The following is a 23048-nucleotide window of genomic DNA, read 5'->3' on the forward strand; positions in this document are numbered from 1 at the left end:
TCCTGTGAGCCTGACCAGGAAGAGTGCCAAACCACAGCATGTGGGAACACGGTCCCGTTTTAGGTTGGGATGAGGGTTCAGTTCAGTTTCAGCATTAGTCAGGGCTCGGGTCTTCATAGCAGTTGAGTGAAAAGCAGCTGTTAAAGCCAGGCCTGTGAGGAGGATGAGAAGCACGCTCTGCAGAACCACACTGGGAAGAGTGGAATAAAACACGTGGAAGAACTAGCCCAGATCAAGTCAAAGTAAGTTTATTCACGTGAGATCAGTTTGGACACAACCAGATTGAAAACCGTTCTCCATCCGAGCACCTTGAGGAAATACACAGAACCAAAAATCCAGCACCACGACGACAACAACAACAATCCCGAAGCCACAGGCACGCCTCCCTAATTGCGGGTGGCCTCAAAGCACCGCCGTGCACTTGGATGCAGTGGCCGGGCCACCCGTGCTTGCGGTGCTCGAATCACATCTGACACTTCTCCAGAGGGGACAGAACTGTTTACAGGAAGCCATTTGTTACAGGGAGCGGCCTCTCCTCCCCCCCCCCGACCCTGGCGACGTCCCTTTCCCACCCCACCTTTCATCAGCAGCTTATCTACTGCCCAGACGGCCAAAAAGCTCATCCAGGTTGGAATTTGAAACCAGAGATTCTCAGACGCCATGGCTGGGGCAAATGGTGCCGCCATCAATTTTAGAACTAAATTTCAGGGAGGTTTCATTCTGTTTGTACAGGGGCTAATGAGTAGCTTGGGATGTGAACACTAACCCCAGGGCATAATTCTGAGAACAGGATGATAGATTCTCAGTCTCCTGCTCTAATTATACAGGCAAAAATTGGAATGGGAATGACAAGAAACGAGAACAGGATTCAGGTCCCACATCAGCTTAATGGCATCATTTTCCCAAGCAGTAAAATTTTTTGAGGGTTAGCAAAAAGATGCAAGAATCACCTCCACTAAGAGAGAAAGAAAGACTCCCTAAAAACGTACAAAATGGAGCAACTGAGTTTCACATTAAGCAAAGCTGCACAGAGACATCACTGCAGAAGCAGCAATCACCAAGCAACTGTTCAGTACTCTAAAACCGTAAGGCACTAATGATATTCCTCTCATTACAATCAATGTATGACTAAAAATTGACATTCATCAATTAAAAAATAAAATAAAATCACTGTACAAGTCAAAAAGGCAACTGTTGCCCTTTAAAAAGTTTCAAATTCTCAGCTCAAAGAATTTTGCTGCCCCCCATCCCAGCATTGCTGACTAGTTGGACATGGTGTTTGGTCAAAAGTTCTGCAGGTTAACACATACCTATTACAGTGAAACATCCAAGGAAGCAGAAAACAATTTGTTGAGAACTTACTCAGCGACCCCTTTAACATCACCAACAAATGTCAGAGGTGTCAGTCGGTCACCCTACCTACTGCAGCACTGCAAAGCACTCCAACACCACCACACTAAGTGCAGCCACATGTTTTTAGTGCTGACTTGCCTCTACCTTTCCCTTCAAGATACATGACTCAAGCTTTCAAATCCTGGAGCTTGAGTTCCCCTAGGCAGCAGTAGGCAGAGTAGCATAGGGGAACACAGCAGCAGTTGCTCATAAATGCTATTCCATGAGTACGCTTCAGTCCCCGTCTGGAAGCCTATGTCCAAGAGCAGTCAGGTCCCTTAAACTCCTTTAATTCCATTCTGGTCCTTCTTTGCTAGAGATGAGCAATTGCCCAAGAAGTATGAAGTCACTAACATCAGTTTCCCTCAGAGGGTCACCTGACAGACCCATTTTGGTCAGTAATGATCAGGTTCAATAAACAAAGCTGTAGTGAAAGTGTCCCATTACTGAACCCTGAAGCCATTCAAGTATCCTTTAGACACAAAGGATCTATTAAGGCTTATTTCAGAGGTCATAGTAAAGTATTGCACACTATTTGTCTGCTTAAATAGTTAAAAAAAATGAAATCTCATTTTTCAGAGATTAGTAATAGTATTAAAAAATGCTAAAAACAAATATAGATGTGACTTCTCCATGTGACTCTACTAGAATATGTAACAATTAATAGCTAGGGATAGCAGAGGTCCATCTGTGCACAGATTTAGCAACAGCAGTTTTTAAACAACAGGACAGTGTAAATTCCAGATAATTACTTTTGCCCTCTCTAAAAGCTTAAGTGATCATAAATTTAACCTACCCATGAACTGCACTGGGTGATTTCACCAGCACAACAGAGCATCAGAATTCATTGCAAGACAGCCTCTCGAAAACCGTCAGTTTTAAACAGCTGACCTTTGGTCAGCACATCCAGAAATAAATAAGAAAGGGTATAGCAGTGAGACCACCTCTCAGAGGAATCAAGTGTGGCTGCTGCCATGGAAGAGTCTGGGACAATCCATCAGTCCCGTGGATTGTCTGGCTTAGGTCAGCAGCTCCATGACACAGGCGGTCTCAGGATGGGTATTCGGTACTTCACTACTGAGCTCGCCAAAGGCGAGTCAATCCAGTCTTGCGGAGCCATTTTGAATTATTCCAGACCTGGAGGATGTAAGAAACAAGTCTCCCAGAGTTTTGATTAGAGTTCCAGCTGTCAGTTCCATACAACAGTCCTTCCAGAGGCAAGCAGAAGTCACTCTGCCAGCAATCGCAGGCGCCGCTCATGCAGAAGCAACCTGATCTCCCTCACTATCAGTGGTGAAATGAACAGGATTGTTGAACTTGTCTGTGAAAAGAAGCATATCCAGGACAATTAGCACAGAGAAACCAGAGCTGCAGCCATCCCATGCCCCAACACACATCCAAGGCCACCCCAAATAGACATAGGCTAAGAGAAGCAATGACAAAATGACACAGCGGATGGAAGGACTGAGCTTGCAGGAAAGCTCATGCAATTTCAGCTGTCATAATCATCTTGCCATAAGGATGAGCTCTTCAGCTCCTCAGTGGCCTTCCTCCTCACCACCTCTGCTGTTTACCAAAGTAGCCTTTTCCTTTGTCAGCACAGATGCAAAGACAATTCCTGGCACTTCCAGCAGGGAAGACCAAGTGAACTGTGCAGCATTCACCACTGTGGAGATGTTAAGGAGGTCAGGGCCTGAACACAATTCTCCCCCAGAGGTGTACCAGGGCAAGGCATTTTCATCTTAGTTTTCAGATCCTCATCACTCCCTCCAATAATCTTCAAGGGCTAACAAGCAGCTTAACTTCAGCTCTCTGAAAATATTAGGAACTACGGATTATGGAGATGAAGAAGGGAAATCTCCTGCCTTGGAAGTCAGTCAGGTGGTATGAGCTTTAGGAAATGCATACAGGTATTTTTAGGCAAGTATTTTAGTGTCTCTGCCACAAGCTCAGTTCCTCTTGGATAACGTGACTTTTAGGGATCCCAAAAGACAACAGTTGATTCAGACACCCTGAGGCAAAGCCACACCACAGACCACATTGAGAACAACATCAGAGGTCACAGGTGCTGCAGAGTCCGTCCCTAAGTCACAACTTTCAGGTTCTCACAAAAACTTTCTATTGCAAATTGAACTTTGATAAAGAATTTTTAAAAAAAATTATTTCTTACCATTAGAATGAAGAAATAGAAAACCCACATCCACCCCAGGTTCTCCTGGATCAAAGACACTAGATACTAAATAGAAATAAAAAAAAAAATCATTCAAACTGGGAAGATAAGGATGACTTTCAGGCATGACACTTTCATTTTCTAGAATCTGTGGGCTGTTAGCACACCACACAGAGCTGATCACAAAACCTTCCAGCTGATCTTTTCCTATCAGAAGAGATGACTCAAGAGAGCAGCCTTTTTCTGTGTAAAACCCACAGTGTTAGTAAAGCAGACACCATCCTGAAGCTTTACAGTAACTCAGAGCAGCGTAAGGACAGAACTGAACTACAGTTTCAAAGGGTGACAAATTGACTCTGCTGAATACAAGGTTTTTGCACAGAACACTGGGACATAAGTGGATGTAAGTACTCTCAGAAGAACTAAAAGCTCTAGAACGGCTTATAAATTACACAGGACACATTTTCAAGAGCTGTGCAACCACTGACTACTTAACCCTCCATCGTAGGCAAGACACTTGAGACTACAGTCTGTTCTGAACTGCACCCTGGTTCAACAAGGCTGCAGAGGCCACACAGGGAAATATATTCCCTATTAGCAGATTTATATTCAGATGCTGCACAAGGGCCTCCCTTCTTCACTACTGGGTATATCAGCACAGAACAGGATCTGAATTTCTAACACGTTCATTGTGCGTTTGCTGTTATTCACACACCCCCGGAATGACATCATGGTTGTCTCTGTTGGAATAAATGCAGTGCTGGAATGGGAGGCAGGTGGAATTTTTCAGAACTAGAGACCCAATTTTTATGATGATGTAAGTCTGAATGGTATGTGTGTGGGAAGACAGAAACACTGTAGACGACGCAAGAAGAACACTGAGTGTAACAGTGCACTTATGTATGTCCACAAAGCACTTGTAGTTTTCCATGTTTAAAGGATCTAAGCAGCATTTATCCTATAAAACAGAGACTGAACAACTGTATTTATCAGGCAATCAATGGCAAGTACAAACCCACATCCCTTTCTAGAAAAGAAACTCACATGCCTTGCCTGCGTCCTTGGTATTTTACCATCACTAGAGGATGCCTGGAATAGAACTGGCTCTGATCTTTCTACTAAATCCTCCCCAAAGCACCACTATGTTCTTCCACATAGCTAACACTTGTATGTGAGAAGAAAGAACATCCCCAGTGGACACACTGTCAGCTTCCTTCTCTGCAACAGTCTAGTCCTCAGACCTCTGGCAGCACACTGACTATTGAAGCAAGTAGTGCTGGATTTACAGGGCGTAAAACACATCCACAGACACAGAGAGGAACTACAAATAAGAGTAAATTTTAAATTACTTCATAAACACTGTAACATTCATAATAGGCCTTCCAGTTTTACTCAGTTGTATAGGTAAACTTTTCTGTAAGCAAATATTTTTTTAAACAAAAAATCCCAAACAAATGTCAAAATATTTTATTTTCACTCTTTGCAAAGCTGGCCTTTAATTGCTTTTTGGAGTTCAGGGTATGAAAGTCTCCAAAATTCATTTGAATTATGAAAGTGCCATAACACTGGCACTATGAATACTTAGTTTAGTTCTTAATTAAACTGCTTCCACTGGAAACCTTGATAAAAGAGACAGGTTCCCTTGGTTGGATCCTAAATAAGTAATTATTTTAAAAAAACAACCCACCTCCCTCTCCCCACACAACTTTGGATTGAGGAATGCACTAACATCTCTTAACCACAACAGACTCTTTGCTTCCTTCCCCAGACCTTGATTTTCCTTTGGTAGCCTCACCTGGCCCACTGCAGCACCGATACTGCCAGTTCCATCCACAATTCCTGTGACTGTTGCCAGAGCCTCACTGCTGCCTTTCACCAGATCCTGGCGCCCCAGGTCAGCAGAAATTGCAGAACTGATCATGTTAGAAGGGCCTCCGATGAAAAATCCTGAGAGTGACAAGAAAACAGCCTTGGTGCAAAACAAACACTCTTAATTCTCAACAGAGCATCTTCAAAATACAAACTTCCTACCACGCAAAGCTCAGGAAAAGAATTAAGTCTAAGGACAGTGCTCACAGACTAACTGCAGGTGAAGTATACGGTCATGGAACACCCTGCATAGTACATCCCCATGCCGCAGTCTCAGTCTCTAAGGGTTCACGGAAGAGATGGAAGGCAAAACAACCCCCACAACAACAGGACAGGGAGTTCCAAAGCAGGAGTGTTTGGAAAGAAAGGCTCTATTCATGTGGGCTAATCTTAATTCCATAACACGGCACAGTATGTCTGGTAGCACAAAAACCTTGTGACCTCTTGCAGTACACAAAGTATTTCAGGTTCTGACAAACGCCCTCAAATTTGAGCTGCAGCTCATGACTCTGCCATATATCCACTTTCTCAGACACCAGATTACTGCTAGGTATTTTACCATAAATCTGTCTCCATCATACTGAGCCAAGGCAGATCCCCTCAGCTCCAAGCCATTATTCTATACCTCCCTCTGTAAAGCAGTTTTCCTAGAGCTGTTTTCCGAAGGTAACAGAAACTGGGCCCCAGCTTTCACTCTTTCTGCAAAACCAGCAGAGATCACAGTACACACAAACACCTTTTACCACCACCTGGCTAGTGTTATTGATTGTTCTGCAATGGATACAGATGTCTACTAGCAGAACAGTGGCTTTTGATAAGATACCTGTAATTGTCATGATCACAGCATTGATAGGTTTGCTGTTTGGAGAACCTGCAAGAGAAAGACAAGGTGAGTGTAAATAAAACAAATGAACTTGAGAAAACCATTCACTTCAGTTCAGAAAGAAGCATGGACACATCTACTTTGAACTGCCTGCTCAGTTCACTACACAGTGACAACAATAACTTCTGTTTGACCAGAGACTTCTACAGAGATGAGTCTTACTGCAAAGGCATTAAGAGGTCAAAGACCCAGAAGTTTCCTGAGAGCACTTTATGGTAGAAAAATCATCTTTGCCACTAAAATTTTGTGGCCTACTTCAGCATCAGATTTGCCTGGCTCTGTATTTCAGCCTGTGTCATGCCTCTTTCTGTGACACACAGCTTGCATTTACCCTCCTTCCTCTATCTCTCTGGGGAAGTCAGACTCAGCTCAAACTCTCTCATCATAAAAGTATTTAGCACTTGAATCAGCCCTTCCACTCATTCTGAATTATCCAAAACACTTTTTTAAATACAGAGATTATACCTGGAGGTAGTGATCCAGCAACTGCCTAATCAATGCTGCACAATAAAGCAAAAAAAATGCAAAACCTCATATCCCAACTCCTCCTTACAAAGCCCTGTTTGAGCATCTACAGGCTTCATTTGTATTTCCACCAGCAGCTGGCTTTCCATTACAGTCCCCTAGTACTTTTCAGATGCTGTTTTCCCTGATATCTCACTGTCAGGCATTACCTGAATTCCTTACTCACTTCAGCTTAGGTGAGTTACCACGTGTAAGGCAAGTTGCAGCCCTCTTCACATATTTCCCAGGCCATTGTAACTACTATATGCAACACACTATGGGCACAAAAAGGTTTCCTGGTTTGGCCGATGGAAATAGAATTATCACACTGCAGGAACTGGATCACCTGTCTGAGATTTCTGTATCTGGCTGGACAGTAGTGCATTTTGAGTTAAGCACAAGGCATGTGGAGTTCTGGCTGCTCTGATATCTAGTAGAAAATTCAAACTTCATCAACAATAATTTCATATTTACTTATAATTCACTTTTGAAAGCAATGAGTTAGCACAAGAGCCTACAAAAACTCCACCAAACTCCACCAAACCCACTCGTTGCTACTCAGTGGCCCTGACTTACTGACCTTACTGCAAGACCACCTGAGTAAGCCCATGTACTTCCAAAACGCACACTGTACTTTTCCTCTCCGACTCCAGCACCTGTTCACAGATCTCAAAGTGCTCTACAGAAGCCTGCCTGTATCACCACCCCACTTTGGAGGAAGACATAAAGAAGTGAAATGACATCCCAGTGAGTTCAATCACTCTGGTACCACAGGATGCTCTGTCTGAACACACAAAACTGTCACACTTAGAAGCTCTTCATGGAGGTTTCATAGAAATTACATCTTCCTGACTCCTTATGCTCTGTTTTCCTGACAGACTCCATTCAATAATGAAACACCAAGAACTATATTTATTACAAAAGAGGCAGAAACTCTCCAATTTCACCACTTAAAGAAGTATAAGAGGTGAAGTCTAAGAGCTTCTTTTGCCCTGTGTAGTGTATATATACCCCAGCACAGATCTGTCCCTAGATTCTCTTTCCTCTTACTATAGGGAAGCACCTGAGATTTCCTGCTTTGCCAGTTGTGGTGTTGACACAATGACAATGCTAAAACACTGACACTGGAGAAGGATCAGTACCGTAATTCACCAGTATAGGGAAATTCAACCACTCAGCTAATTCTTTTCCACCTCATTAACCAGAGAACAGATTTCTTTCTGTGCAGTGCCACACTTCAGCAAAATAAACCAAAAGGCACCACTCTGATCCAGAAGCAGTTTCAAGGCCAGAAAACATAATTAGAACAGGCTGTGCTCTGGTTCTCTCTAAGATGTACTGAATGAACCTCCTATCACTGCGCAGCACAAGCGTACTCACGGCTGTATCCAAATAGAGAGCCTACAGCAAAAAGCAGGCTAATTGCTAGCACTGGGGCTCTCTTCTGTAGCACATCAGAAATCAAGCCCTGGATAGTCCCACCTGCAAAAAAACAAAACAAAACAAAAAAATCACTGTCAGGTTCAGGATGCTGATGCCTTAAATAAAACTCGTTTCACTGAGGGCAGTGGCCTCTTGCCTTCTCACCAATGCATATTCTCTCTAATATCCTGAAAACTATGTCTCCTGGCCTTACTGCCCCAGACAAAAAGACAAATGATAAAACAGGGAAAACTACTCATGCTGCTTTCCTGGGAAAAGCTTGCTTTTTCTGGCACGCAACTAGCCAATGCTCCCGCTTTTCTTTTTCTTCCCCTATAGGACCATCACAGCTCTAGGACCACCACAACTCTGGATTAAGCAAGTTTAACATTGTGGCTGGGTCCTTCAACCGAAAGTGTAAGAAAAGGCTGTTTTTTCTCACAGGAAAAGCACTATCACACAGGGGCCTCATACTTCCTGCTGTTTCACCTTCTTAGGGTAGGTGCAACTGATTCCAACAACTGCCAAAGGCCAACAAAAATCACCTTATGTATCACTGCTACCTCTGTAGGAACTGCTCTGCTGGTAAAAACTAGAATGCTGAGAAAGCCTAACGTAGAAAAGGCCACAGAGGCAAAATTACTGACCTTGAACAGGCCCAAACAAGGATGGCTATTCTAGGAAAGCTAACTGGACAAGGTAATAAAGCAAGAAACTGAGCACAGAGGAGTGGAAGTCTAAACACATATACAGTATGTTCTTTATTCTGGAGGAACAGGGTAAGATTTTACAGCCGGCAGAAACAAGTGCAATTACATTTTATTTCTGAACATAACACAGTTGGTCCCTGCTCTGCCAAGATCTGTGCTGAGTCTGTCCTTAAAAACACAGGACAGAAGGGACAGTTCAGAACTCAGTAAGTCCAGATCTAAATTTCCCTCAAGGGTACTTGTTGGAAAGAAAGCAGCAAGCAGGAGCACCATTTTTGTACACAGCACTTTTCAAGAAGTCCTAGTCAGTAAAGGAAAATGCCAGCTGGGGGTAACGTTCAAAAGTATGATAGTGCCCTTTAATTATATGTAAACTCTTTAGGGGGTCACATACTCTGTGTTTAAGAAAAAAAAAAAGGCCTAGCAGCCACATACATATTTAGAATTTTCACATATTCAGTGAACAGTTGGATCCCACCGAACACGACTGCTCTGGCTGCATTTGCTGTCTTTCAAATGCTAGCAGGGCAACTGCAGGAGGATGTCATTACTTGCTCACTCACCTATGATTCCTCCCACATCATACCAGATTGAGAGCTGGTCAGCTTCTGCTTCTTTCCATCCAAAGTTGTTGCTGAGGTAGAAGGGCAGCCAGAAGAAGAATGAGTAATTCACCAGTTTCAAGCAGGCATAGGCCAAAGAGTACTGGAACAAAAAGAGGGCCAGCGAGCAGTTAGCACTTGAGAAATGCAAACAGTGTTTGATTCTTCTTCACATAAAGCTCTGGATCCAGCTAAAGCTTTCAGAGGGAAGTGCTTCTGCATTTCACGTAAGAAGACAGCATTATAAAAGCTTAATGCTGAACATCAAAGGGAACCCAGGAATACAAAAATCACTGTCAAGAAGTTTGGGTTTTTTTCGCTGAATGCAATGGGTTAAAACACTTTCAGTGTAACCTTGAGAGGAAATGACACCAGGTTTCAAAAATGAAGAAAATTTAATTCACCTTCTCAAGAGAAGGGACATGAAACAAGCTTGAGATTTAGTCATCTGTGCATCATGCTGAGAAAAGTTATGTGAAGTAGTTCCTCTGTACTATCTTGTGCTGCTCAGAAGGCTCATCTGCTTACAGCACCAGAAGAGAAAGCTTCGTTCATGATCCCCAGGCAGGTATTCCAGGACAAGATGAAAGTTTGGCCAAAGTTAAGCACATACTCCCAAACCCAACAGCTGAAACAACCTCCTGCTTTTGGCTGCTGGGCTCAATTTGTCCTTAGCTCCTTGGTCTCTCACCAATCTGACATAGTGTCCTGATTTGGCTGGGCAGTAATCTGACATCAGATAAAACTCACAGACTCAGAAGTGTTCAGGTTGCTGGATTAGGGTGCAGAACATGTCCTCAAAATCCAACGTAGAAAACCAGCCACCTCAGCTGCTGTTATTCTCTTTTGTTCCAGCCAATAAAAAAAGTCACACATCAACTAATGCAGATGGCACCCTAAGAAATTTTGCATAAGGCACTTAGCCACGTTAGGAAGGAAGTGAAAATGGGTTTGCTTTCTTTTGCCATCCCTCAACCAACGGGTTTTAACAACAGAACTGTCATTGTCCTGCACCCAAAACACTGACAATGCACCCGTCCCTTCTAGATTTTCTGTTGCCTCAATCACAACAGCCAACTGCTTTACTCATTAAGGATGCCTGACAACACTACCCATTCTGCTTCGTGACCAAATCCAGGCAGTTCACACTGTACTGCTGAGCCAGCCACCCTGCCCCCTTTCTTGTACTGGTTCTAGCACTCAGGGGAGCCACAGCCCACTGCTGCAGAAAGTTAATATTGTTTTTTAGTGACAGGTTAATTTTTCAGCTGAATCAAATCCATGAATTGGGCAACACTGCTGATGCAGAAGTACAAGTTCTCACACAAGGGACAGGAGAAGGATATGTTGGAAACTGCATCACCAGGCCTTGCTTCCAGCTGTTTATAAAAAGCCTGCATACTTTGCCAGATGTTACATCATGCTGATTCAGGCTTTTCAGGCCAGCTTTCTGCTTTAAGGCAACTCAAAAACCCCAAACCTCAATATCAGCACCACAGAGATGCTCAGCTAACAGTGAGAATCCCACTCCTCAGGGCAAATCTTACCAAGAAAGCATCCTACAGCAACCTTTGCTCGTGGCCTCCCTTCCAAATCCACAGCAGAACAGGCAGGATCTCTGCTGCCCTTTGCTGGCTCATTACATGCCCTCCATGAAGCAGGGGCCCGACGGGAAGAGCAACACACAACTAACATACCTGGACAGTATTATAATCCATGTGCACCAGGACAACAGGCCCAACCCCAAGATGTTAACAGAATAAGAAGAAGGATGTCAACAACTACATATGGTCAACATACTAACAATGACATCATCAAATGCTAACAGCACAAAAAGTCAGCTTTATGTTTAACAAGTAAGTCAGCCTTCACTCAAGAATCTGTGTCCTCACCAGTACTACTCCAGGAAGGCAACAAGCTTGGAAAAATCCAATGGCCTTTGGCTGGTTGTCAGTGTCAGTTGCTTGAATAGAGTAATTCCGGTCATCATCATCTGCATCATCACTACCCATTAAAGGTCTGTTGGCATCTTCTTCCACAACGATGTCTTCATCTGCTCCAAGTTCAGGGAGGCCTAAGTTTTACAAGGGATAAGCAACAGGAAAAACAGACCACAGCCTGTTCACCTTCTCCCCACTCTAAAGCTATGCTCACTTCTTTTAAGTAATTCTACCTTCCAGCAATTCCCTTGCTCTCCCATACCTCCATCCTCCTTTGGCTTAGAAACTCTTCTAGATGGTGTTCTGCAGTGCCGCCAGTTTCTACCCTTTGTCTTCTAACGCTCTTGAAAGTATTGTCTGATCCTGGCGTCCGCTTTGTCTGTTCTGAGTGTCTGGCCATTAGTTGGAAGACACAACAAATTAGTGCATTTCCCCCCTTATTTAGTGGTTGGGATTCTCAGACCCGGCTCCTGCATACCACTTCCCTTGACTGTGGAGGCTGAGCGTACTCAGCTGCTGCCTGTTAATGCCTCCACTGGAGTGGAAGGCCTGGAAACTGCACTGTGCTTCCTGGGATGCAGAGCACTCTTATGAGCACTCTTTATGGTAGCGTTAATGCTACCAACTTCATAGCCTTTGCAGGCAACTGGGAAACCTTCTCCATGGCCCTGTCAAAGCCCAAACATTCTTCTGTTTTCCTGTTACACTTTGACTTGCCTACCACCTTCTCAGAAAAGGACCACATCCGACCCTGGAGCTATTTAACTGGCTGTGGGAGACCTACTTTCCCTTCCTACTGCATGGTTAAGGCTCGCCATATTTTTCTCCTACAACAGTCAGTTATCAGTTTGTCTGCAGCTTCTTTAGGTGCAGAAAAACTGATAATTAGGCACATCCTAATGGAGATGTTAGAGCCAGGCTATTTTATGTTGCTTTAAAAAAATATCCAGACTCTATACACGGGATGCATGGTGGCATTTAGTGTGATCTGGGCGAGTAAAGCATTTGCTCCATTAAATACACTTAAGTGCAACACCATTTTGTAAGAGCCCTGAGGATAAGTACTGTCAGAATGAGCAGTGCTTTTAGTAGTACTACATGGAAAGCTGCAGACCTGCTTTCCATGAGGGGACTGAAACAGTACAGCTCTCTTCTACTTACCCACTTCCTTCGGTGACGTCAGGAGCCCGAAGAACACAATGACTCCTCCAGCAAACTGTACCGAGGCAGTCACCAAGAAAGCATACTGAGGAGAAATAAATAAAAGATTCTTTTTCAAAGCACTTTCAGTCACACAGGCTTCCCTGACTAATGAGGGTTTCTTTCTACATTCCAACCTTGTTAGAGAGCAAACACAGCTACGACAACACAGATTGCATCCACAAAACTTGGAAATGAGTGATCTCTGCGTCTCCTGAACAGATTTGGCCCTATCTAGGCTGAAAGACCACACTGAAACAGCTGTTTTAGTGTACTGAGGCAACAGCAGTGAGGAAGGAGCTGACCAAACACAACCAGAACTCCAGCTATATTGGAAGGACTGCTCAAAGAAGGATCAAACACCAAATTCAGACCAGGTTGTTCAGAGCTTTGTTCAACTGGGTCTTGAAATCCTCCAAAGACAGATCCTCCATGCTCTGTCCCCTTGTTCCAATGCTAAACATACTTCACAGCAAAATAGTTTTCTGAACATCCAGTTGGAATTATCCCCACTTCGCTTTATACCCACTGCGTTTTCCCTTTCTCACAGTGCAACCCAGGAAAAAGTCCGGATCTGATTCCTCAGCAATCTTCCCAGAGGCTTTGGAAGGCTGCTATTGGTACCCTAAGCCTCCTCATCTCCAGAATGACACGCTCAGCTCTGCCAGCCTGTCCCCACAGGTCACACACTGTGAGATGTGCTGGTTCACTTGCACTCCCTGGACTCAAGCCCCTGCCTGCCACAGGCAACACAGCGCGTGCCTGGCCCCTTCCCAGTGACAGCAGCTGTGCCTCCAGTTAAGTGAGAACCTGTGATGGATGACTCTGAAGAGTACTTTAAGCCACGCAAATCAGAAGAGGGTATACTGTGACACCAGAGCTCTTCAATAACATCAGTCCCATCTACAGGGAAGTCTCAGGCTTGTTTCTCCCAACTGGGAAGAGTCACGAAGGAACGGCCTTTCGATTCTGCCTACTGCTTGCCTCCACAGAATTCAGGAAGACAACACTGGACACGTGAGCCTGTTATCTCCCAAAGACAAGATAAGAAACTAGCGTTTCATAACCCAATCAGACATGCAGGTGTAGCTAGAAGCCAGACAGCAATACCTACCTCATAGCCATATTTGAGAACACAGGATGCAAGGAATGCCCCAAGGATATTTCCCACAGATGCACAGGCACTCCAGAGTCCAAAAACAAAACCTCTCCTGAAGAAGGGGAAAAAAAAAATTTGAAACCAGCAATGTGAGGAGAGATGACATTAGGAACAAGACAAAGATAAAACATTAAAGTGAACTTTAACTTATGAATAAAGTTACAGCATTTTCCCAATCCACTTCAAAGAGACTCGAAGTTCATTTAAAACAAAAGCATAACAACTTGGGGGTACCACATGTATGTTCTATTCTGAAACATCTGAGTTACAGCAGAGGTGACCTGGCAACAAGGTTACAGGCTAGAGCTCATCTGCAATGTCCCAAAGTGACAGAGTTGAACCTACAATGAGTCAGTTTCCATTTGATGTCTCCTTAGTGGTAAGGAGACAGAAATAGTTTCCCAGTGGTATGAAAATTCAGATTCAGTCACTCTGCACTATGGGATTTTTGAAGTTTGAATCTGTGCTTTTAACACACACACAAAAAAAGACAAAAAAGGATATAATGTAACAAGTGAGGCATATTTCATCCCACCCAACTTTAATTATGATCTAACAGCTGGCCTTCCTGGTTTGAGAATTTCAGCTCAATCTGTTACTCAGCAGGTCGTGTGAGTCACTAAAGAAAACTTAACTTACCCAGCTTTTCCAAACCAATTTCCCATGACAGCAACCACGCAGGGCCAGCCAGTGGACTGCAGCAAGCCATTCACAACCCAGAGACAGCAGTAGAACCACTTGTTGTAGAAATGCAGCCATTCTGTGAGTGTGCCAAAGAAGAATACCTACAGAGGAGGGGGGGGGGAAATAGAGAAGAAACCCTCAGGCTACCGCTGAAAGCCAGGCAGGAGTGGGGGCCTAAAAAAAGCAACAGCCTTTCACGGAGCCAGTCCCATGCAGGGGCCAGGCCAGAGGCCAGCCTGGCATTGTTTGAGACACAGTGCAGAGTGAAGAGCACCCTCTGCTGAGCCACCACAGCTCCAACTTCAGAGCCCAAACAGCTCCAGAGACAAATGTGCTGTCAGGGCACTTCCTCTCCAAAAGACTTTTGTCTTCCTAAACAGCACAGTTACAACAGGAGAGGAGAAGAAAGAGACAAATACTCTTGGTAACAACACTAAAAATACAGTAGCCTCTTGATCTGCCCTGGTACTGACATCTGATTGCTCGAGGCTCTATGCAAACACAGAACCCCCAGCAGTCATTTATCTTCGCAAAATTTAACACAAATACTACAGCCAGGTCTCAAATTACTAAGAGCTCTAACCCAAACTAGCCAAAATAAACACACATTGTGGGACACTGTGCTTGATGCGCATTTGTGGTCATGTGTTTGCAGAGTGCAATAGGCCACAGTGGGGTTTATAGCCAACTGGGTAAATCAAACACACTCCACACATCTTAGCATTACTTTAACAACCAGAAAACCGCCACGAGATAAAACTGATTCACATTTATGTGCAATGGCTTGAAGCTGAAATACCCTTTTGTTTTAAGGAGACATTCTTTTTTGACACATACCCTCCTAGCAATTATAAAATAAGTAAATGAATGCTTGGTATTGTTAGCATGTCCTTCAAAGAACAAAGATTGTGTTTGAAACACAATAGCAACATGTGTGGGCTAAGAAATTAAGTTATATTAGAAAACAGTCCCCCAAAGTCCAAATACACCAATCTTGAACAAAAGCTGTTCATTAAGTCTCTAGACAGTGCCCCAAAGTTAAGAATTTCCTTCTGACACAGTATCCAGAAATAGATATTTCAGGAAGAGGTGAGTCATCCAGCATAGGTCTGTGCTTCAGACAATGCAGTACATGCATCCAGAACCAAGTTTTACCCACAGGCTTTGAGACCACTGAGGTACAGCTACAGCTCATGAGCAAATTCACATAGAAACAGAGCCTCTTCTCCCCTAAAGTAAAACCCTACCCAGAAAGCCTAAGAGAGATTTTTAAATCCCACTACTATGTCCCAACTTACCACCAGAGCAGAGGAACACATGCCAAAAGACAAAACCCAGCGTAAATTCAGGCGATCTCCAACTATGCCACTGACAAAGAGACCCTAAGAACAAAACACAGCATTAAACAAAGCCAGAAGACTTGCACCTGATATCTGTAAGAATTAAAATGACGTAGAAGGGTTAAACTAATCCAAATGCTGCTGTTATACCAACTTACAGTTTGATTCTAACCACTTTTTCTGCCACCAAAGAAATCCTGCTCATAGCTGTTCATTACATTTCTTGTTTAAAAAATTCATCTGAGAACTCTTGGATAGACAGAACTAGTCCTCCTACCCCCTAGTAACAGGTGTGTAAGAAATTCTGAAGTGACAGTATTTCTCTTGTGATTGTTAAAAAGCATCTTCACGTGGGTGACAGGCATGGGCAGAACTAACAGAAGCTGAAGGAAAAAAAATATGCCTCTGAGCTAAGCTTTTTAATGTGGGTGTGATCTTCCCATTAAGATTCAACCAAAGCTTAGCAGCTTGCATTAGTTTTACTCACCACAGCATAGGAAAACAAAAAGATAGTGTCCAATGTCCCCAGGAAGAGAGTTGCTTCTTCTGCATTTGGAAATAACTGGCTGCTGTTCCAGAGCTACAGAGAGAAAACTTTAACAGGTAAACAGGAAGAGGTGGAGCTCATCCTACTCTATTTCAATGGGAACCCCAACTCTGAAGCAGAACAGCATCTGGCCCCAGCAACCTCTCATTCCTCCAACACTTTAATTATCAAATCAGGAACAATTCTGGTATTATATACTGCAGAAAATGTCCACTCCCAACTTTGTTTCACTTCTAAAAGACAAGCAAACAAACCACCAACAAGAAACGCTCATTCAACCTGGATCAAGGCAAACAACTGGCAAAGCAAACCCTACTTCTAACAAGCACGCAATGTTAGACAGCTTCTTACTCTAAAACACTGATGAGCATCTTAATGAATAATACAATAAAGGCATATTCTGCTTTATGTGCAGCATCTCTTCTGTACTTATCTTGCTGTCTTCACTAAATGAATAATTCCCTTAAAGTATTTGCGGCAGCAGCCATAATAAGAAATGACAGACCACAAACAGTAAAGAAAGAACACAAAAGGAACAAGGGGAAGAAAAAGACTGGTTGGAAACTATTTACAACAAACTCCAGTCACTAATGTTGTTAGTGTTTGTGCTTACTCTGAGTTTCCTTTTTTTTTCAATATGATCAAAAAAGGGAAAAAAAGACTCAATTGTCCCCAAAGAAAGATTAGTGACATAATCTGAAAATAGCAAGATTTGAGGAAAACTGAAAGACTGGAGTTAATCAAAACAAAGTTTTCTTCCCTTCTCACAATGCCCCCATTAGAAAACAAACCAATCCAATCCAAACCTGACCTATGGATGTGCCTTACTTAAATGTCATCAGTTTTAGTTTGATTCTACCTCTCCAGGAGAACATTCTGTACAGACAACACTAATTACACATCCACTCAGTTTAAAAGATGTAACCTAAACTGATACCTAAAGGACTCATTTGACTACTTTTCTTGATCAGACACATGCACTTCAACATCCAGCAAGCACTAAATCATCTATATATATTTAAAAAAAAAAAATCAAAATAGCTTCCAAGACATACTGGTTGTTTGAATGTCAGTTAAAGAACTAAATATAAACACCTTGTGTTTCAATTTGGCATCCCTGAGATGCTCACTCCTTTTAGACACACTATAAAATCCTCAACACAATTCAGGCACAATTTACTGCTTTCACTTATCACAAAAAGTCAGCATGTATCATCCTTCTGTCAAACATTCAAATAACTGATGATTTCTAATACAAACACTCGAGCAATCGGCTTAGAACTCCCTGCTCCAACAGATCTCATGGCCTGTGACCATGCTGTTAATGTTATGATTTCTTTCACTTCTCAAAAGCATCAGGACAAAGCATTACTAAACACAAGAAAGGCTCTAAAAACACCACAGATATGAGCCAGGAGGTAGTTCTTGCATTCCCATTTGTGAGAACCAAGCAGTATACAACTTTCTTTCCTGCAGGCAAACACTGCCAAACCTCCCACTGCTTTCACTGAGTCTAGGATTTTACAGACAAGGGGTACTGGATGTTCAACACTTTTGGAAATCAGACCTTTTAGATGCAAGATAAAATGTCATCCTTCCTATCAATTTAGGACAAGCAGCTAGCCCTCTCAGATAGCTTTCTTCTCTCCTAGTTTGGCTATTCTTTTAACAGGGTGGTAGCAGCACCACTGCCACAGAGAAAGCACAACCAGGATTTCACAGAACTCTCTGGAAGCCCATTAACTGCTTCGGTTTATTGCCTCCAACACTTCCAAGGAAGGGTCCCTCTTTCCCCCTCCTTCATGTTGCTGCCTATTACAGACTCTGCTGGGGTCCTCATTTCCATTGGAACACTGTAACTTCCTGAGGAGTTGCTCTCTGGGGACCACTAGGAAAGATTTCACCATCACCTGATGATCCATAAAACTACAACGCAAACACCTGAAGTTTCTGCTCCCATTCCGAGAAGTGTTCCCGACAGACACCTAGAGGGGCCTCTTGGGCACCACAAGTTCACAAGTTCCAGCACACTGGAAGTTACCCATCTTTCTTTGCACTTCCCTATCCCTCGTGTCCTTACCTCATATGGCCGGAGCTCAGGGGCCGTGCTGTTAAGGCAGGAAGGAGTCCATTGGCTGGAAATGCTGACTTTGACATTACTGAATGTCTTTCTGGAAGCATGGAGCAGGGAATAGCTGCCAGAAAACACACAAGACACAAGTTGGCCAGATCTTCTCTGGAGGTCAAGCGGGAAAGGGTGGGGCATCAAATACAGATACACTGTCTCAGCAGGCAGCATAGCAGAGGACTGGCAGTTTTGGAGATAGCAGTCAGCAGTGGGAACCCCCAAATTATGGGAAGACAGGGATTTCACCCTTCTGCAACAGATTGCTCTTGGCTTGGCACAGCCAGCCTCACCTTTGGTGGCTGGATTCCCCAGGGACATAACACCCTCACCTCTATAACTGCATGAGTTCCAGACTGATTGGTTCTATGAGCTTATAAATTAGTTTTCAAGGCTCACAGCCAAAGGTTAAAGACTATTTCCCTATCTTCATTCTTCTTCTATGATATGCTTTCACTTCCCTAAATTCAGTGAGATGAACACCTCTCTGTGCAGAGATACACTGAACCTACCTGAAGAAGGTCAGCAGGAACACAACAATATGATGGTGGGTGCAACGGGACACAAGGCCTCTGTTTGCAGGCTGCCTCCGTAAGCTTCCAGGCAAAGCCATGTTCCTGGCAGCCCTACCTTTGCTCCTGCCTTGACCACAAGGGCTGGATGGCGATTAGGTCATTTTTCTTCTCACTTAAACAGAAGAAGGTGGGAAGGGAGGAGAAAAGAAAATATATTTGAATTAAAACACATGTATAAAGTACAGTTTTGTTCCCCAAACAGCTGGAATTCAGAAGAAACAACTCCATACCATTCCTTCCCAATTTGTTTCACACCACTGCCTATCTCATCACTTGTACATTCCTTAACATCTTCTATGCCTAAACGTGCCTTTTTATTCCCATTCTCTCAGTACCCTGATGGTCATCTCCCAACCCACTTCTTTTTTGTTTCTCCCCTAGCATATGCCTCTTCAGTGCCCATCACCAAAGGGGTTTCCCCTGGACCTACCAATTCCCAGCATTCCCACGTTAAAAACCATTCTGTACCATTTACACACATGATGAACTACAGTGTGGTCATAAATAAGACAGCTTTCCACTGCTACCTGGCTGGTCATAGACTGGTGATGAAATCATGAGAGCAGCGTTTGGTTGCTGCAGAAGAATGGTTTGGGATCTAACTGCCTTGTTAAGATGTTGTTGAAAGAATATAGCCAAGAGTGGACTTGCACAGATGGAAAAAGGAAAGTAACCGTGAGGACAGTGCTGAAATCCAACAGCAAGACTCCCTGCCTATTTATTCTCAAGCCCAACATTACAGCTCCATCTGTCACTAACTCATTAGTACAGCACATGGCAAGTCATACCTTCCTGTAGGGCACGGGTGACATCTGCCCCAACTTCTACATACCCAGAAATTATCACTACTGAGGGAAGGCTATGATAGATGCACAGTTTCTTCATGCTAGTTTATGTCACACTACTCCACTCCCTGAGCTGTGCTGGCGTGGTCGAGGGACCATTTCTGCTAACTTGAGATTGGCAAACAGCCCCACTGGGCAGTGAGGTGGTGAATCTCTCCCCTCAGCTGCCTTTTGTTTCCTTGGTAGAGATCTTTTTCAGCCAACTTCCCTACCACAGATCAAAAAGCAGCTACACAAAGGCTTGTGTCCATGTGACAGACAGAGCAGTGCAGAGAGAGAGAGATGCTGCACACCAACGCTGCTGCTGAAGGCAGAGCTCAACCCTGTCAGCACTCACTGGCCTGAGACACTGGGACAAATCCACCGGTGGGAACTGCATTTGCAGAAGATGTGCAAACAACACACGTTCTGAAAGCTGAGGAGAGGTAAAATAAAGCACCACACCTGTTCCCCCAAAGGAACTGAACCTGAACTGGTTCCCCCTCAGCACTGAAATAAGACAGAAGATAGTGCCTCTGTATTCTTCTGTATCCACGGGTGCTTTTTGTAATTATTTGCAAACCTGACACAAGACTTTTCAAGTTCAGCTTTATAACCTCACTTGGAGAAATTAGAAGTCACTGCGCAGACACAGTCTCATCCAAATTTTTGCTGCTGAAAATGCTGTATTTCACAGAGACTTTCTGCTCTTCCTTCTAATAGCTTTTAAAGGTTTCATTAAGACATCTTTCACTGCAGGAAGTCTTTGTTTCCTGTCCTCTAAATGATGATGCGAGCCTGACTGACAAAAGGATAACAGCTACTACTGGAGACATGAACCATCATGGAAACTGAAACCTGACCTCCAAACAGGTCACATCTGACCTCCAAAACAGAGTACAGCATGGAGATCCTCTGAGTAATATGGATCCAGCTGTGACCGCTCTGAGACACTGGAGTCATGTTCAACCTACACCACACCTGAATGCCTCCATTCTCATCCAAGACAAATACAGCAAGTCTGTACAAGACCTGCCTCTACACAACCCAGGTGCATTTGAGCCACACTCCCACTGCTCCAGCTAGCACAGAGCACCTTGGTGTGCCAGCACCTCCTTGTAGGGACATGCTTCTAGATTGCTTGGGTTTGCACAGAGGAAGAAAAAAAGCACCTACAGCTGGAGTTGTGGGAAGGCAAGGCTAGCCCAGGAAGAGGTAACTTCACAAGTAGTCTTGATACTCCCCTCCCCCTGAGGTCTCAGACCATTTCTCAGCACCAGTAAATGAAAACTCAGCACCCACACAAGTACCGCACAGTGCTACTCCCTTTCAGGCAGCGTTAACACTGCTCAGGGCTGTCTGCCACACAAGCTGCATGAAGAAGAGAAGGGAAGCCAAAGCACTCCAATTTCCCAGCACCGCAGTCCTTACGGGCCTGTGAACCACACGGTCTGTTGGTCAAACACAAGAGCTCGTTCTTCTTCCTTGCCTCTCCCTACCCTCCCACCAGGCAACAGAAGGTTACAGAGCACTCCTGAGGAAAGCAAACCACTGCCAGTTGTGCAACACTGCAGGGAAAAGTTCCTTCCTCGGGTAATCAGTCTGCAGCCCGGAGCACAAGATTTACAACTCGCTTCATGTCAACAGATGCAAATATAGATCTTATTTGTCCAAGATACTGAGTCTTTTTAAAGCTAAGACCTAGTTTGACCTTAAAGTCACCTATTGTTCTATAGTGTTTATTATTGAAACGATCTGTTTCTCAGAGCTTCTCAGTCTCAGCTAGCTTTCTAGAAGACCTTCTGGCACAGGACACTTTCACAGTATAGAGATGACTGTGAAAGATTTTGTTTTCCCTTTTTCTTCATCCTGTCCTTTCTATATTCAAAACTGGCATTCTCCCTAGGCTAGAAATGCATGCAACTAGGAGGTTAATCCTCAAAAATTAGTTTTCTAAATATTCTGAGAACACCATAGTAAGTTTGTAGTGGAGGGGAAGCAAAAACTAGGCAGCAGGATAACCCACAGAACTCAAGGCAGTGAAGCACAAGCCTTTAAGAAAGGAAGAGGAGCACTTTCAGGGTATTAGGACTACCTTGTCTAACTGTTTTGCACTATTTATCTTCAGCTAGCCAATATTTTGAGTAAGCTTCTGTTAAGCTTTCACCCTTATTTGTTAAGCTTCCCCCTTAGTTCTCTTATCCCTTCACTTAAAGTCACAATAAGACACCTTAAGGTCAAAATAAGACACCTTAAGTTCAAAACAAACTTCCTTAATACTATCTTGCCGTCCCTCAAAGCTGGCAGGAAAGACTAACATTCACGTTCCTGGGACTTACAAAGTGCAAAACAAACGGATTTTTTTCTTAAAAATTAAATAAAATAAATAAATAAATAAACCCAAACTAACAAAACCTCCCACTCTTACGCCATCTTTCCAAACTGACAGAAGCACGGCAGCACAAACCCAAACCCACACAGGGCCCTCCGCCGCCAGCACAAGCAGACCGTCCGCCACCCCGGAGCCCCAGTCAGACGCTGCCTGGGAAGAACAGGGGCTGCCCGAGCACCGGGAGGATGCGAGCACGGTCCGACTGCCGGGCCCCCGCTGGCAGCGCATCTGCAGCGGCGGCAGCGCCCGGAGCCCGGCAGCGCATCCCCCGCGCTCGGCTCGGCCCCGCCGCTGGAGCGGCGGGCGGGGAGGACGCGGCTCCTCCCGCCCCGGTCCCCGCGCAGGTGGCGGAGCGGCCACGTCCTCGGCGGGGCGAGCAGCGGAGCCGAGCGGGCAGCGCAGGGCAGGCACCGGCTCCGCCACCGCCGCTACCCCGCCGCGGCATCGCATCCCCCCGCATCCCCCCCCATCCCATCCCACCGCCCCGGGGAGCTCCCGCCGCCCGCCCGGCCCCGCGTACCGCGCCCGGCGCCCAGCGCTGCCGAAGGAAGTCGGCGGGAGGGAGGCGGCCCTTCCGGGCGGTCCCGCGGAGCGGCGGGAGCTGTAGTCCGGCCCCGGCCGCTGCCGAGGGGCCCTGCCCACCTCCCGTCCAGGGGCGGGCAGCGAGCGGCGCCGGCAGCGTCCCCCGGGCCGGCGGGGCGGGGAAGGGG

The 23048-nt window shown here is 44.7% G+C and overlaps 1 protein-coding gene across 1 annotated transcript; it reads right to left on the reverse strand.

Annotated features, from left to right (window-relative positions):
- Nucleotides 1–232: 232 nt before the first annotated feature.
- SLC37A3 (solute carrier family 37 member 3) lies at nucleotides 233–22971 on the reverse strand. The gene is made up of 15 exons (XM_032689000.1): nucleotides 22859–22971; nucleotides 19060–19234; nucleotides 18503–18617; nucleotides 16363–16455; nucleotides 15834–15917; nucleotides 14491–14636; nucleotides 13807–13903; nucleotides 12654–12738; nucleotides 11445–11626; nucleotides 9514–9655; nucleotides 8199–8300; nucleotides 6255–6302; nucleotides 5358–5509; nucleotides 3563–3628; nucleotides 233–2713 (listed from the first exon to the last, which is right to left on the reverse strand). The coding sequence occupies exons 2-15, from the start codon at nucleotides 19158–19160 to the stop codon at nucleotides 2621–2623; spliced, it is 1506 nt and encodes a 501-aa protein (XP_032544891.1). The 5' UTR covers nucleotides 19161–19234; nucleotides 22859–22971; the 3' UTR covers nucleotides 233–2620.
- Between the last annotated feature and the right edge of the window lie 77 nt (nucleotides 22972–23048).

The sequence above is a fragment of the Chiroxiphia lanceolata genome, chromosome 5, assembly GCF_009829145.1.
Source record: "Chiroxiphia lanceolata isolate bChiLan1 chromosome 5, bChiLan1.pri, whole genome shotgun sequence".
In the NCBI taxonomy this organism is placed as follows: domain Eukaryota; kingdom Metazoa; phylum Chordata; class Aves; order Passeriformes; family Pipridae; genus Chiroxiphia; species Chiroxiphia lanceolata.

What these genes read in the sequence shown, in the direction of transcription:
- SLC37A3 (XM_032689000.1), bottom strand. Translation starts at nt 19,160, where the DNA reads ATGGCTTTGCCTGGAAGCTTACGGAGGCAGCCTGCAAACAGAGGCCTT. An exon ending in AATTGGTTTGGAAAAGCTGG is followed by an intron (nt 13,904 to 14,490) that starts GTAAGTTAAGTT and finishes CCCCTTCTTCAG; the next exon opens with GAGAGGTTTTGTTTTTGGAC. An exon ending in TTCTCAAATATGGCTATGAG is followed by an intron (nt 12,739 to 13,806) that starts GTAGGTATTGCT and finishes ATTTCTCCTCAG; the next exon opens with TATGCTTTCTTGGTGACTGC.